The following is a 17,526-nucleotide window of genomic DNA, read 5'->3' as shown; positions in this document are numbered from 1 at the left end:
AACAAAGATTTCACCTTTAAAATGAAATCTAGCAAGTGATAAGTCTGTTATGGGTTTAGTTTCCTGTTGCTCTCAATCTGGCAACACTCTCCTGCTGTAAATTCACGTAAAACCAAACAGTAACCATTGTATTGGAACTTCCTAAGCCAAGTTTCACCTTGGAACAAACTATCCTAAGTTAAAAATTCCTAAAACTAGGATTTCATAGAAGCAGAAAAAATTCAAAGTGACACTATAGTTTCCAAGGCCAAACAGTGACATGAACATTGTTGGTTTACCTTTTGTTCCTCATACGCTTCTTTGAGACAAACATAATTTGTCAGTGCTCTCATTGCAATTGGAAGCTTTCCTATCGCTTTCAGGTCCACAGGTTTCTTGTGAGCAGATATAATAAGAGTATTCATCCACCAGTAAGTTGCCTTTGAGAGCAAATTGACAAATGGCTGCAGAAACCTCACTCCCAGGTCCTGTAGATCTTCTGGTGGCTTTACTTTCTGAGGGTTCATGAAAAAAACATACCTCTGGAGAGGAGAAAATTGACAGTTTGTGCTCAGGAATGATCTTATTAATTATAATTTTTAGTAAAAATTACATATAATACAGCTACAGTGTCAAAGTATTAAAAGCATTTAAACATAATTATACATTGAATTTAAATATAAATTTGCATATAGATAGGAATATTTCCATTTTAACAGCAAAACTGGCAAGAAATTGAGCAATATGGGATGTGGACAAAGCTCTGTAGCCTACCAGCACCACCTGCGTCTATCTGAACAACAACAAAAAATAATTTTTGGGGTATAATTATATTTTAGATTATCATGGGTAAGAATATATGCTAATTTATACATTCACTATATATATAGCTTATCTACATTAACACAGCATAGATTACATACATGCACACATATACCCTTACATGCACAAATATGCATGTATATCTATCTATACAAGTAAGTATGCACTTTCTGTGTGTATACATATACACAGGCACACATACATACCAAGCCCAGGGGACACATGAAGGACATACATTTTAAAGAGATGCCAGGTCCCATCAATTTCCGTAGAATTAACCAGACATTTACCGCTAAGCTAAACTTGGGCCTAAACTTAACACAAGCCAGTGTTACTGGGACTAAAGACCCATCTCCATCCCTGAGATACCACTGATTTTTGTCAGATCCTGATAAAGAAACCACATACCCTAACTCGAATGACATTGATCTCCACCGCCATCAGCAGCCCATAGAGAATGACCATAATTCCAGTGATGCAGAAACGCAGCTGAGAAAAAGGCACACCATCCTGGCAGTATCTGACAAGCTTGATTGTTTTGGTGACAAAGGCCATTATCCAGTAAAGAAAGAGAGCTGTAAAACAGATGCACATGCATAATTTAAAAAAAAATAATAATAATAATAATAATAAAAAAAAAAAAAATATATATATATATATAAATGAACCACACCAGTGCTGCAGATGTTTTAGCTCTCTCAGACAGAAATATTCCATGGCTTAGTGCAATGTAGGCATGGTGAGCCTCTATATCACCAGCCTGAAGGCTGGCAACACATGATGTCAGCCAAAGTCAGGAAGCCAGGTTCAAGAAATTTGCTTTGCACTTCCTTTTCCCAAGTCCCTGTTTTGTTTCCTGGGTTATCAGTCTTCAAAGATGTCCACAATGGTGGGTCTTCACACAATTACAAAAGTCCACTGAGGTAATCTGAGGGGGAACTTTGTTATTAAAATGAAGTAAAAGTCACTTAATTTGACAAATATCATATTTCCTCTTTGAAAAAGCAGGATGTATCCCAAGGGAGCATATGGAAACATGCTCATTTTGAAAAAGAGTTCATAGTTTAATTATCTTCTACATCCTAGCTTGCTTAAAAAATACCTAAAAGCTCATGCTAGAAATACTACAGGCATACAATGCTTTTCCCTTTGTGATCATTTTTAAAAATAGTTTTCAGTGTGTACCTTACAAAAGATGTAATAACTCCTACAATAATACTAGTTTGAAGAGCAGAGAATTATTCCTCTCTTAACACATTTCACCATCCTCTTCAATCTATGCAAGTTGACTTTGGCTAAACTACTGGGTTTTGTAAGAGTATATAAATATCAGACCTAGACTTACCCAACAGTAACTTTGGAAAGTTAGATGTTTCAATATTATGGTAATAGACTATGGATACGGTGGCAGCCACAAATCCCATTATAGCTGGTAGAAAGAGATGCAGATGGCGAGACTTCATTTGCCTGAAAATAAACAAGGTATAAATGAGTGAATTCGGTGTCTTTCTCCACCACTGTTACATTCCCAGGTATTCTGATAATCTATTTAAGAGGACAAATATGACTTTCCTAGAGACAAAAAGATTTTTTCCCATGTGAATGCTTTAACTTTTGTCAATATTTTCTTGCCACTATAGCTTGAGAAGAAAATAACAAAGTGCTAATAATAACTGTTTCACCTTCATCCCATTAAAATTCAGACAGTTCATGAAATGATGCCCTAGATTATTTGGGGAAAAATTCTTTACGCCTTACTAGCCAGCCCATCACACAGTAACACTATACATTAATGAATGCAATTAGCTTGGCTATCCACCAAACACTGTCACTTACGTATCGGAAACTATGCCCTCTGCTATTTCACACACGTGTACAAACAGGAGGGTGAATGTCAGGATCCACCGCAGGTTGTGCCCAGGGAAGTGCAGCCAGGTATTGTGGTGAATCTGGACTTTGGAGCTTTGGCTTCCCCAGCCTGGGAAATGATAGTAATGAAAGAGGAAGGTTATCACAGAGTCAGCCAGTGGGTGATCTGGTTATCAATTTCTTGTTCTAATCCATAGATCACACTTAATAATATACAATCAATACAAAAACTCAACAAGACTATAGGGGCTCTTGTTACTAATAAGATGACCCAGGAGCATCTGAGTTGCCATGCAGCTCCCCATAATTTGAATCTAATCCTGTAGACAATGGGACAACAGACTTCTCACAATTGCAATCAAAGAGAAGAGGTCCCTGGCCAAGAACAAAGGTGAGAAAACCAAAAGAAACATCTGAGTCTCATGCTCACACAACAGGGACTGACAGATATTAAGTGATGGCATCATCGTGTCTTTCCCAGTCACAGACAATAGTGGGCAAAGTTTCCAACTGATGTAAAAGTTGCATCCTCCAATGAGGCCTCAAAGAGATACATTTACTTCAGACGAGTAACATCTATTATCTCTGTTTCAGGACGGGTTGGGATCAGGCTCTCAGGGGATGCTGAACGTTGATTTCCCAGTGTCCACTCCTCAGGCACAGCCCAGACTCCCACCCCTGTGCATTCCTGGCACATTAAAGCTCCCAGCACAGCACCAAGGCTCAGCCGATTTAAACAACAAATTAATCTTGGAGCCTATTTCCATGTCATCACCTCAGATGGCACCTATCCTTTTCAGACAAGAACCCCTCTGAGGCCAGCAACCTGGCAAGAAGAAGGACACCAAGGACCTGAGGATGTGACAGTTCTGGGGCGAGCTGCGGACTGACTAGATGTTAGCCTCTTGTGATGGCAAGTCTTGCCCTGCACGTTGCTTTGGCCTCTGTCCCTTCCCACCCTGGTACAGGGTTGTCATGAGTCAGTTAACCCAAACAGGCACACACGTCCCACTTACTGTAAGGCAACTCTTGGAATTCCCTGACAGACTTGCTGAATCCCACAGCACATATTGGGGAAGTAAAGAAACAAAACAAAAGAAAACAAAACCCACCGAGTTTAAAATCAAGGATATGCTTTTGATACACAAGGATGCAGCATCTCATTGTGCCTAAGGGCTTATCAGGTGACTCAGAAACACATAAACCAGAGCCCAGGTTTATTCATTCTTGGAAACTGTCAGGATTTCGCCATTTCATCCTTGTTTAATAAGCAAAGTACTGCAGGAACAAAACATCCTCTCTTCTCCAAACCCACCTAAGCATTTTCTACAGTTTCCCAAAGATTTTCCTAATCTAATGTGGCTTTCTTTAACCTTGCTCCTATCTTTGTCTGTCCCAAGCTGCTTTTCATTTTTATTTCCTCTTTGCCCATACATCTACACAAACACAGTTCATCATCTATTATTGGTTTTGGAATCAGTCAATGCTGTGGACTCCAGTTGGCTTTTAATGCTCTGTTCAATAACCATTTTTCCTGATAATCAAGAAACAAAATAGAAACCAAATAGTTACATACATAACACACAATTTAAGTTATTACATTTTTTTCCTAACATTGTTAGAAAATAGAGGGAATTTTCAGTGGCTGCAAAACTATTTCAAAATTAATTGGCTAATACCTGTGAAAAAATTGGAGCTGTCTGCTACCGTGTGATGCATAGCACAGAATGTTGTAAAAGATTATCTCTGCCCTCATATCTTGCATTGAGTTTCTATCAGATACTTCTGCAGAATTGTTCAGGGATGACTTGCATCTCATACCAGAGAAAGAGCCAGCACTAGCACAAAGTGTCTGAGAGAGTTCTCCATAACCCTTGGTTGGTTGGTTTTTTTCCAGTCTTAGGTTATTCTTTTGTTAGAACTTTCTTGTATTCTTGTTAGACCTTTATTATTATTATTATTATTTATTTACTTGCTTAATTACTTAATTAGTTTTCAGTCACTGGATCTTGTTATACCTTTGACTGCTAGGTACTGAGTGCCTGAGCCCACAGGTTCCTGTAGCCTATTATTCAATCACTTTAGAGTATTTTTACATAATGGAAGTCCTTAAATCTCTAGTTTTAATATAGTCCCAAACTAAAATCTTCCTCATTGAAGAAATGTATATATGTGACATCAGGAAGGTAACACGGAAGAACTGACATGCCATTTCTTATGCAGTTGTCAGGAGAATATTAATTTTTATTAATACTTATTGCCTTCTGATGGTTATTCAAGTCTCTTTATCTCCTACGATCAGTTAGAATGTGTTTGACAGCTCTGAAAAAGTATTAGATTGCATTGATTTCATCACTGCATTTATTTCATCACTGCAAATAACTGGGATAAAGAGACAACTATAGAGTACTAATTTAGATGGGGCTTTTTACAAGAATGTTTGAGCTAGAGCCACTTCACTGTCCTAAATTCTTCAAGAGAGATTTATAATTTCTTATTTTCATTCCTGTGGAAAAAAATATTATCTCTTTTGCTCTACTTCTGTTTACAAATGTTGGCAAAAGAAGTAATTATTCTGTTTTAAAAGTTTCCTTCCTACACTTCTTCTAGCCTTAGATTCAAATTGCACATTTTGGATATTCTCTGAAATTCACGTAACTTGAAGGGAATTCAGACCCACTGTCCTAAGTCTTCTTATATCTAAAAATAGCAAAGGTTGCAAGTTGCCAATTTCAAATCTGAAGTAAACTTCTCCAGAGAGAAGTTTCAAAGCATTTAGATCTGATTTGTCTGGTTCTCATCCATCTTTTCACGCTGCTTAGTTCAGATTTATATGTAAAATTCCCCAATATTTCAAGCAGGCTGGTGTCACGTCCTCTGGGTCAAGCCCTTCTCTCTCTTCCTTGTTAAAATTAATAAATACAAAGCATCCAATGGCTTGCACCACAGGCCTTCAAGCACATATAAACATGACTGAATGTAAATACATGCTCAAGTGTTTTTAGGATTGCACATCTCTATTGAATAACTCACCAATGAACAAAATCGGGAAGGTGATAAATAGCAAGAAAACATGGGGAACCAAGTTGAGGGCATCCACAAAGCAGACATTTCTTAGGACACCAGCACTGATGTTATAGGCTGAAGCATTGTCATTACCACAAAATGAGAGCCTCATCACTTCCAGAATGTCTGACAACTACAAAAAAAAAAAAAGAACAGTTAACTACCAAGACTGCTAGAATTCCCTCTAGCTAAACACAAAATAAATAAAATAAAGAGATACAGAAGCAGTATACACTGAACAACCCATAGAAAATAATTCAGCTCTATTTTGAAAATTCTTTTGGACTCCATCAAGTACAAGCACATTAGATTGAAGGCTCTGTTTATATTAAATTAATATTATTTATATTTAATTAATATTATTTATAATTATTTATATTTACAATTATAAGAATGATTTATTAAATACACTATGCTATGTCTTCTAGTGTTCATTATACACACAAATGTTATGCTGAAAGGTTCTATGAGAATATAGAGAAAGAACAAGAAAGTTTTGAAAAAAAATATTTGCATTTCTCATAAGAAGACTCAAATTCACATAAGCTGACTCCTGTGCATTACTGCTTCTTTGACAAGCCAACATTCTCCATGCAACACCTCTGTTCATACGATTTGTTGCACTACATTCTCAGTGCAAGCTCTGAACCTTTGATATTTGTGATTTGGCAGTTTTGCATTCACTGATATTTTGCATTTCTTTATTGTCCCATAGAACAATGGTCACATAGACTAGTTATTACAGACAATTGCCAAACTCTTAATCAGAGTAGGTTGTATTGAATATTGCATAGGCAGTAAATCAGTATTTATGCTTGATCCTGCAAATCCTTATGCACATGCCTAGTCTCATCTAAGCACTTCCATGATTTCTTATGAGATTACCTTTGTGCACCAAGATAAACTCATGCATTTGTGCTTGCAGAGTGTGGGCCATAGTATGACCCAGAGTTATGGCCACCTTCTGGCTTTTATCAACCTGTGCATCATTTATTTTTTCATTCTTCTTTATAAGAAGATGGAGTAAGATTGTAATCAAAATGTTCCCTTGCTGATTTCTTCACCTGAAACTTAGACACAGCAAGATAGTGCTGTAGAATAGTTTGTGGGAACTCATTTGCTCACATTTTTTTGCCAAATTTTATATACTGAAATGTAAAGAGTATCTTTAATTCAGCAAAGTATATGTATACTCTGGTGAAAGCGTCTTTCTGCAACAACACTGGCATTAATGAATTTTGTGGAGTCAGAACAATACAGACATGCAAAAAATGCATGAAAGCAGTTTAAAAAAAAAGTTAGTTGAATGCAGAGAAGGCAGCTTGCTTTCTATCCTCAAATAGTTCAGAGTAGTTCTTTGAGTCTATTGTTTAAACAAGGTAAGCATAAACTACTCAAGTACTCCCTTAAAGAGAGCAGGAATGTAGAGATCTTCAAAAGAATACAGAGTTCAGAAGCACTTTGAACCTCTGCTAAACCCCCTTTTGGCTTTTAACTAACTTTTTGCTAGATCTGGAAAGCATAATCCATATTGAAATACATCAGTGAAATTTGTAAAGGAGTTTCATTGAAAAGAATGTGATAAATACAGTCCCTTTTCGAAACATTATCAGCAATTTATTGTCTGAGATTTGCCAGAAGTTAAGCATAGCACGGAGTCATATGGTGGAACACATCCTGCAAAAATGCATGCATGTACTTACTGTGGTGCAAAAGCTGATGGGCAACCCACTCAATCTTCAGTAGAACACAATTTGATGGAGATTTTGGCCCATTCTCTATAATGAATAGAGTGATATGACCACTATCATTCTATCATTTTATATGTATATAAAAATACATTCATAAATGCATATGACTAGTAACACAAAAGAAACATGTTAATATTAATTTTGTCTGAACAGACTGAGAAGTTATTAGCAAAAAAAATATGGAACTTTTAAAAAAACTACACAGAGATTGTTTATTTTTGATTTGTAAAAGCTTGACATGTCTCCTTTAAGAGAAACATAATGATAATGATAATCTCCTGAAAATCGTAAGTGTTGTTTCCTCATTTTTATCAGAGGTCAGAAGTCCAAGGGAGTTCTGCTGGGAATTTTCCTCCCTTTCCCACCAAGAGGACTCTTTTCTGAGACATGGTAAGATGTTATTGTTGTCTAGTAGTTGGACTGGTACTGAAAGGCAGGAAGATCCTGGGTTCAAATGAGCGCTGAATCATTGATTTCCAGTGTAGCTCTTGGCTTCTAGTCAAAAATAAATCTGGGAGAAAGGATTAAAACTGTGTCCAAGAGAAACTAAGGGAACTGATTATTTTTTTCCATTTTTTCTGGAAGGAAAATGGAATATAGGCAGTAGATGTTCCTGTATAACTGCATAGAGATTGCTATCTGCTACCATCCTACCATATCTACGACCTACCATCAGTTTGTAGAGATTTCATATTACACCTCAAACAATAGTCCCTGAAAGCTCTCAAGAAAGATGCATCTTTCAGGAATCACATCCGAATCTTCACAGCAATCTCTGCTAGGCCTAGTTTTGTGATGGAGTATGTCCAATAACACATCTTAAAATCAACTGTCCTTTGTATGTTGACAAGGCTGAGGAAAGAACCTGGTCGTATTTTTAATAGTGATGTAAAGATACAGTGCCCATCACACTGATGATAATTTTCAAGAGTAGGTATAAGCCATCTACACAATATTTTTGCTAAACGTTTTTTACCAAAAAAAGAGGTAGAGCTTAATTGTCTTTTCTTAAAATGAGAGAGAAAATCAAAGAGCCTAAGTTGTTTAGTTTGTAAAAAAACCCAGAAAATAAAAAAGATTGCATTTCCAATTAGATAGGGTAATTGACAAGAAATTCCCAAGTTTTTAAATCAGAAAACACTTCACCATGAATCAGCACATCCAGTGACTGTGTTCATTAAACCTCCACAGGCTTAAAATCTATCGAAGTGTTCTGATCAGTGTCATGATGCTGTGTTGACCAATGCAGCTTATGATCTGGCCTCATAAAATGCTCACCAGGTACAACTTCCCTTTTTAGCAGCACCCACTTCAGGACACACATCTAGGGATCCTAGATGCCTATCACATACTGATAGGGATCCTTCCTTCTGCCCTTCCTTTCTTTCATCCACTTGGCCATTACCACTGTGCTAGAAATGAACTGTGACTGGAAGTGGAAGACTCATGTTCTGCACCTGTTGATGTATGCCAGCTTTCATAGACACTTTCCAGTGTTTACACAGACAGGCTGCTAGTAGTTCTCTGTATCTTCAGGAGTAGCATATGAAAATACACTGCAGTACATTAGAGCTCTAGGAAATAATTTTCTCTCTGGTGTGCCTCACAGGGAGCAAGAAATCACTCCATTGTTCCCTTCCCATTCATTTCTGCTGCAGAATTCAGGTCTGATATGCCCTCCATGGTTTCGCTCATGTGACTCAAAACACTAGACTCTGCTCTGTTTTTTGGAAAACTTACATACACAGAAGGCTCTGGAGATGCACTGATGCACAGGCCCATCACCACAGACATAAAGCATGTCAAGTAGTTTTTATTTCTTTGATGAAGTTTCAAGAATAGGGGAAATATACAGGATGAAATTTTACTGACATGTAAGAAAGGATTCTTTGCATTTACAGACAATGTAAGCGAGACTCCCATTTGATTCCAAGCTGAAATTAACCATTACTTCCTGCTGCATCAGGGCATGCCTCCAGAAGCTCATTTTCATTGGCCTCATGGTCCAACAAGCTGTGTTCATTTCCAAAGGACAGAAAGAAAAGCCCCTAAGTCAGAACAAGTCCTTGATTTCTCTAGACAGTATGGGACATTTTACAACAGCGCTTGCACAGATCCACCAAAATTACTGGAATTGGACCATGACAGGTTTCCAGATCCAATTGCTCATCCAAGGAAACAGTGTAGTCTTCAGTCTTCTTCTAAAGGAAATTTGATAATATAATGGCAAAATTTCTTGTGCCCACACTCAGATCCCATGCTTGCAAAGCTCAGTGTAGCTGCGGATGAACACAATCTTAGGGATGCAAACAGTGAAAGTACTATGTTCAAAAGTGTCAGACTAATTTGAGAGTCTAAGTTGCATTTTCAAAGAGTATTTCAGTATTGGGAGTTAAGGCTAAAGATACCTTTAATAATTCTAAAATTTTTAAAGAGTTTTAAAAAGCCTCAGCTATACTGACTTTTAATGAGTCCCAGTTTTGAAAATTTTCACTCAAAAACTGAGACTGGAAATGAAGACTGTTTGGAATTTCTTGACTGCAGATAACCAATGAAAGGCAGAGTGAAAATACACTATTCCCTCCTCTTCTGTAAAACCATAAGATTTCATTTCATGAAATGAAAATGTGAAATGGTAGAACAACAAATTCAGAAAAAAACATGAAGAACTGCAGTTGTGCCTACTGTTCTAAGTCATCAAAAAGTGCAGCTGAATTTAGAAAGGAAGATGAAACAGTTTTATGACTGATGACTGACCAAATTTGTTTCCTTTAAGAATAATTAAACTATTCCTCCATTGGCTTTAACTCTTCTAGTAAGGCAATACTGGGCTTCAGTCAGAACTAGATCTGTAGAGGTGAACAGAGATATCTTGCATATGTGAGGAAGTGCTGTTTGCTTCGCTCAGTGCTGAGCATTGTGCAAGCATGTAATTCAACACACTGAAGACTTTTTATGTAGTTCCCAAGCACCAGTTGTTGATCATTGCCAAAGAGAATGCTGACCACACTGAACAACAGTCTAATCGTCTAATGAATAGCCATGCTGAAGATCTTTGAATCAGCCCAAAGCAAGTCAGAATACAAAGCTGGCTCAAGGTTTTCCACAGTGTAGCCAAATGTGATTTTCTCCTTACCAAAGATGAGGAGACAGATTTTTAGGCCAGGGTAAGTATGCAGGGAGAGATCAAAGAGGAAAAACTGGGCTGCAGAGCCACACGAGGAGAAATTTGATGAGATTTCTATTGTCAAGGGATAGAAGAGATAAAAGCAGTTATTGCTGAACTCAGAGAGGTTATCATATTCCATAGTAGCAGTTGCCTTCCTACACCTGCCAAGACCCCTTCCTTGGTAACACTGGCAGCAACAAAAAGCTAGGCTTTCTGGAACTGTACATAGGTGAATTAAGCAGCAAAACCAGATCATCCTCAGCAGTCTGCTGCTGTAGGCTACACAGTCTAGTAAAAGAGACATGTAAAAATTAGTTCAGTCTCAGAACTGATAGTCTTAATCACCATGGTGCTGTTCCCAAGATAAGAAGCCCTGCTCACAGCAAGCCTGACATTGGTGCTGAGTAGTTGTAGTTGCCATACTTCAGTTCCAAAGCTGGCTCATGCAGGACTAGCTGAAAGACCCATGAATCATAGGGCATAACAGCAGAGAAATGTCCACTAATTTCTTAGCAAATCTTTTATCTACAGGTCCCAAACGAAGTGATAGTTACTGGAAAGCAAAGGCCTCTTCTCTTCATATGGATTGCCACGACCTTTTCTCTAAGACCATGTTCAGGTTGCAATCTTTGGAGCTAAACACTTCTGTACAGGCAGCTATCTTTGTCTAGTGAACAGCAATGTCTGCAAAATATGGGAGCAGTCCGACTGCCACATTAAAACAACAAAATGTATAACCCAAACAAAAATATTGAGGAGACAACACACGAAAGGGTAGCAAGTTGTTTTGAAAGTTGATCGTCTGAAGTTATTGACCACCATTTTTCATCAGGTTGTATCAGTCTTGCAGAATAACTGTTGAGATCCTCATATACTCATGTAAGAAGACAACGTTACTCATAGTCGTTACAAAAAATTTATTTCCCAGAGAAAATTTCCCTTTCTGTTGAATATAGTAGGCCACCAAATTACGCTGGGGTGATTACACCAAAGGGAGTACATCACAAAACATGTTTCACTACTAATCATAGCAGGAATTTTATACTTTATACTAATGTTACCAAGCATACTAGGTTTAACAGCATTTCAGTCAGGGGAAATCCAGTGATGTGATAAAAAAACATCCATCCAATAACAAGCACATGCTCTCTAAGGGTACCCACTATATTCAGCACCCCAATAGGAGTGTCAAATACCAGGAAATTTTTTATTTTAACATTTGTAGGCTGGGTGGCCTTTGACCTTCAAAGTTATTGACAAATTCCTCACTTGAGTCTTTAACAAACTCTAGAACTGGTCAGAAATTTTCAGAGGTGTTTTTTCTTTCTCCCTTTGAAAATGGCCTTTGCTGAGAAATCAGTTACAAGCTAAAGCCATGAGCAAAACTTCACAGAGGAGGGGAACGGAAAGAACAATCAGAATGGCAGGCACATGATAGTGCCAGTGGAAGGCAAGTTTCAGCTCTCCTTTACATGATTTTAAAATCTGATTCCCTGTTGATTTACTTTAATGAGGATGTGAACTATCTGAACAGTGGTTCACCCTGCAACGAAATAGCTAAAAAAACTTATGTTTTAAGCATTTAAATTTTCATGCTAAAATCCCCATCACTGGCAAATTCAGACTTTCTGGTTTTGGGCTAAGGTGTACAGACATAGTCATAATATAATAAACACAAAACAGTACAGAAGAGAATCAGGAATAAATATCCACTGAGAAGAAGAAAAAGCTTTTGGGAAGAAAAAAGACAGGACAAAGTTGTAAACATTAATATGATGTAGCATTGAACCTAAACACTTACAAATCTCATTTTAACAAGCATAAATGGAGATTCTCAGGGCACTAAGCAAGTTCCTGAGATATATTTTCCATAAGTAATTGTGAAGAAGACAGTGGGAAAATTATGGGAACATCCTCACTGAGTGCAAACTTGTAAGAATTCTATTTAAAGACATTTTAATTACCTCAAGGTCTTTGTAAGTGGACTTAAAAGTCTTCATATTCAAGAATCTCATCTTACCTGGATTATCACTTTTTTCAGCATGCTCTGCAAGATACTTATGACTATAAGGAAAAGAGTATAAATACACTCCTCAGGTGGACTTTTTTGGGGGGAAATAAGAATATTTTGAAAAACATTTATTTCAGGAGTTCTGTTGCATATATTTTAAAAAATATATAAATGAATAGCTGCACTTTCTAATTAAAATGTATTATCTTACAGATCATACTTGGGTCTCAGTTAAGTTATTTTTTTCTGGTCTTACATATAACACGCATTATATACTCATATATGTATACATACATGTATATATATACACATATATAGATATGTGTAGGCATACAGATGCAGGATGGAGAAAGTACTCAGAGTTTTACAAAAGCAGGTAGTTCAAATCTTCTGAATAATTAATTAATTACAAAAGCAAGAATTTGTCCTTTCTTCTTGAATTTCAGAGAGAAAATTCTCAATTAAGGACAAATTATGAACTTATAGCTTTGGATAAGCACAATGGAAGGCCTAACTCTGAGTTTTGCCACAGATTTCAGGTAAGTGCTCTGAATCTTTTTCCTTTCTAGGTATAAACCTACCAGTTTGTTCTTCTTACCTTCCTAAAAGCAATCTATGTGCTCTGTAGTCCACGCATTATTTGCAGAGAGTTCTATTAAGGTCATGGCAAAAAGTGCTGCCCCTTTAAAATCTATTTTATCAAAAATAATCATGTACAAATTCTTTTTCCTTTTTATTCCTATTTCAGCTGTGACACCTCTTCTAAACAGACCCCTCTTTCTTGCTAAGTACTGTCCCAGTTACCTTGGGCCTTAAGGTGATGAATTACCTCTGATACTTGTCAGCATTCACATCACTAACTGGCATATACCAGCAGTCCGATCCAAATATTACTGAAATCAGTGCAAAGAATCTCATTGACTTCAGTAGGTTTTTGGATCAGGCTCCAACTACCAAAAAAATGACAACAGCAGTGGTGCTAAACAGGCTATTGGCACTGAAAAGCATTTCACACAAACATCTGCAGTGATCTCACACATCTAATACATTGCTTTTTTCTTTTGTGGTAAACTTCTTAACACAATGCTATTTCCAACATCAGCATGCTATACTGCCTGCTGTAAAACCTTCGACTTCACATGCCAAGACAGGACAGTTTAAAAAAAGAAACATAACCCTGTGAACAGCAGCAAAGAAAACATCAGCAGGAGGGGACGGTAAAGGCTGAGAATGCCTGCGACTGGAAAAGGAAAAGGAAAAAGAGATTGGAGTTGTAATCCCAGGAAAGAACAAGGAGCAGCTCTGTCCCACAGATATAAAGGGAAGGAGGAGGAGGTAGTTAGGGGGAGATAATGGGGGAGGGTCATCACATGCCCCGTTTGGTTGCTGAATGTTAGATCAAACTCTGTAGCTTACCTTTTTAAACACAAAACCAAAATACCAACCCAAATTGTCACTCGGTTGTGCTATGTGATCAATATCATCCCGATGGCAGGATTTTCCTCCACTTAGTGAAGCCGCTTCAAGCCCTGGAGTGGATTATTTTTAGGCTGGTGATGGGAAGATCAGCTGCTGCCTCCTATCGAGTTTCCAAAGTGCACGAACTCTTCTTGTCTTTCTCATACGCTGAAGGGGGCAGGAAACTGGGAAGAGACAGGCAAGCAAAAAGCACCAATTTTTCGCCTCCTGAAGCTACAGTCCCCTGGGATTTCTTCTGCTTGCTTTATTTTCATTTTTCTCTCACTGGAGTAGTAAGATTTCAAAAGGCTGCGTTACAGTGCATGGGCTATCAGCAGATGGTGATTCTGAAGTAATTGATTTAGACAAGGTAGTCTAACTTTTGGCAGGCTTGCAGAGATTCAGCTTTTGATTTCTTTTGAATTAATATTGGATAATTTGAATTTGACAACATAATTTTGCATGTCTTCAATCATCTTAAGCAGAAGAGAAAAGTCTACTCAGATATTTTACTTTACCCTAGATCCTTCCAGACTCTTCTACTTCAAATACAGAACAAATCCCACTTTTTGATCACACAGATCTGTTTCTTTTGAAACAGAGTTTTTAAAACTTGAAATAAAATTCAAAATTTATTTGATGCTCATACCAGGAATATAATTTTGAATACAATAGCCCTTGTTTCAAGGGATAATATTTTTGTCTGCAAAATACGTTGTATATGTTTACTTAGAGAGAAGGAAGTTCCAGGAGAGCCTACATGCAGTTGGTTGGTTTGTTTGCTCATTTTCTTTCAGTGCCATTGAACCAAGGTACACCAAAGTTCAAATTTTCCATCATGATAGTTTCACTTGAGCCCTACAACTCAAGGGCACAGACAGCAAATATCTGGGACTTGGTGGTGTGTCACAGGACACATAGTAGCACAGGGTGGTTTTGAGCACAGCTGTTCAGTCATTAGGTACCAGAGATGGAGGGCCTTGGGACAAAATTTGCTCGGACCTTGCAGAATCCAGGGGTTGCACCACAATCACTTGAGAGAAAATGACTTCCAGTGGATTGAGGTCAAAGTTGTTTTCATGCATGAAAGGGATTGCAGCGAGCTCTGAGCTGAGAATATAGTTTGATGGCTGAGGCCAAACACTGGCAGGACTCATCAAAATCCTGGCAAACCCAGCTTTCTTCTTTTTCTCTGATGTTTCTTACCTTATGATTGTAGGGATAAGAAAGCCTAAACCTCAGATCTAGAGAAAATTAGTGCCTTTTGGTATCTCCCATTGACTTGAAACATCAACACAGCATTACACTGAGCAACTGCAATAGTCCTCAACAGTCCTCCATGGCACTTGAAACCTTTTACTTGCATTTACTTCCCTTCCCTTTCATGTTCAATGCTTTAGAAAAAAAGATTGTGGATTGAAAACTTCTGAATTATGATACATATCTATATTTCATTAAAGGAGATAAAAAATGAAACCTTTAACTCATCTAATCATCATCTAAATTAACATTGTCATGTGGTATTTTTGAAAATACATGTAATTTTGGACAGAAGTGAGTAGCATTTGTGATCACAATTTTCTTTACCAAAACATGAAAATGTGGTTCATTGTAATTCAGCTCTGTTATTTCTACTGAATTGTTTAAACAGAAGAGGAGAAAAGAGGGTAAAAATAGTATGGAAACAACCAGCATGTTTTATTTTGCTGTTTCTAAATGAAGTGCTTTCATTTCTCTACATGACAAGCTAAAATGTTTTGAAAAGCATTTTTTAAAAGGATTAAAAAAACCCAAAAACCTCTTAAATGTTAAATGTCAGAACACATTCTGCTCTGGTCTGAAGAGATTTTGTGTATCTGGGCTTTTCAATTTGCTGGGATGGGGGGGGGGGGGGTAGAGAGAGAAGAAAAATAAAGGGGGGGGGGAAAAAAAAAGGCAGTAACAGGAATTCAAAATGTTTCAGGGTGTGTTTGGACCTGTAAGTGAATGGGAAAAAAACAAAAAAACATGGGCCGGTTCTCAGGTATCCCTGTGCGCAAGATGCCAACAACTCCCCCAAGTCAGCCTCCAGAAGTCGAGCGCTCCGTTACCGACGCCTCTCGAAGCTGGCCCAGGACCAACCCGGGCCCCAGCACCGGCAGCAACCGGGCGGCGGCCGCGGGCCGCGCCGCTCAGCGGCCATGCTCGGCAGCCGCCGCGGCGACACGGCCGCCGGCAGCGGGGAGGGGCCACCACGGCCCTGGAGTGGCACCCCCAGCATACTCCCGGGGATGAGGGAGCAGGCGTACATGACGGTGGCAGATGGACGGCTTAAACACAGAAGCTGCTTTACCTGATGGCTTTCGGGGGGGGGAAGCACAAAAAATTCTATGTGGATCTTAACAAAACCGTTGTGTTTTGGCTCCTCGCTACAAGGCAGGCAAAATCCACAGCTCAGCTAGCAATGATTTCCACGCTGTGGTGGCCTTCCATCATCTTGACTAGCTAAATGCGAAGGAACCTAAATGGTGGAGGAATAGCAGGAATGGAATTTGGTTTTAACAAATTAGGACTCACCAATGTGAGGGAAATGACCCGACAGCCACTGCAGGTATGGATTCATTTTCCATAGCTCCCAGCTGAGCACTCTCCACCTGAATTGTCTTGATTTATTTAACTCACTGAACGGGAAAGGAAGGGTATCTGTACTTTGGGTAGAGTTCACATAACAAACTACTCTGGTTTCAGTTGACAACAACTGTCTCTGCCAATTTCCATATTGTGCACCAGACCATAGGCCTCCCTCTTTGTGTACTTCGTGGCACACCAACACTAGCAATCAAGTCACTGGACCATAATGAGCTACCACTCATTAGTCAGGTAGCTGTATGCAGGCTCCTAGGCTCTCCCATTTCTTAAGTGAAGAGCTGAAATCACCATCATTTCAGCCATGCATGCAGGTTCTTTTGTTGGAACTGTTGACACTAAAGGAGATGTTTTGAAGAAGAACTCTCATGGATATTTTGGTGAGCAAGTGGCAATAAATTCCTTGACTTATTTTAAACCTACATATATCATTTATACTGGGGCTTTATGCTAATATAGCAATATATAACAAATGGTCAGAGTAAATTATGTGTTATGGTCTATCAAGTCTTTATTTTACTTCTAAATTTGTCACAGTGACAGAATCCCCACAGTGCTGTGTCAGAACTCATGACATCATATAAAAAGATCTATTGACACAGCTTCAAGATTAATTTTATTTGTGCTCACAACCCTATTTAAAAAACTAAAGGTTCGCAGTATTTGTTTTAATTGCACAGTGCTCTTAAAAAAAAAAAAAAAATGGATCTACCAAGAAAATATTAATGAAATAGTAAAGACTCTGTTTTCCATTTTAATTTTCTAATGTAATGGAA

General features: G+C 38.1%; 1 protein-coding gene across 9 annotated transcripts in view; it reads right to left on the bottom strand.

The window, feature by feature from the left end:
• ABCC9 (ATP binding cassette subfamily C member 9) overlaps positions 1-14,212 on the bottom strand; it is a 76,344-nt gene extending 62,132 nt beyond the window's left edge. For 6 of the 9 annotated variants that reach the window (XM_074902316.1, XM_074902320.1, XM_074902321.1 and 3 more), the window contains exons 1-7: positions 14,084-14,212; positions 7,440-7,514; positions 5,704-5,869; positions 2,638-2,779; positions 2,147-2,268; positions 1,210-1,376; positions 279-521 (exon numbers count right to left, since the gene is read on the bottom strand). In XM_074902316.1, the coding sequence (XP_074758417.1) occupies positions 279-521; positions 1,210-1,376; positions 2,147-2,268; positions 2,638-2,779; positions 5,704-5,848 (819 nt within the window). In that variant the 5' untranslated portion in view covers positions 5,849-5,869; positions 7,440-7,514; positions 14,084-14,212. Of the gene's footprint in view, positions 1-278; positions 522-1,209; positions 1,377-2,146; positions 2,269-2,637; positions 2,780-5,703; positions 5,870-7,439; positions 7,515-14,083 lie in introns of those variants that run through there. The other 3 variants (XM_074902317.1, XM_074902324.1, XM_074902325.1) reach the window with 3 other exon arrangements.
• Positions 14,213-17,526: the final 3,314 nt, after the last annotated feature.

This window comes from Athene noctua, chromosome 3 (genome assembly GCF_965140245.1).
Source record: "Athene noctua chromosome 3, bAthNoc1.hap1.1, whole genome shotgun sequence".
NCBI classification, from domain to species: domain Eukaryota; kingdom Metazoa; phylum Chordata; class Aves; order Strigiformes; family Strigidae; genus Athene; species Athene noctua.
This window is presented reverse-complemented; position numbering and strand designations above follow the sequence as displayed.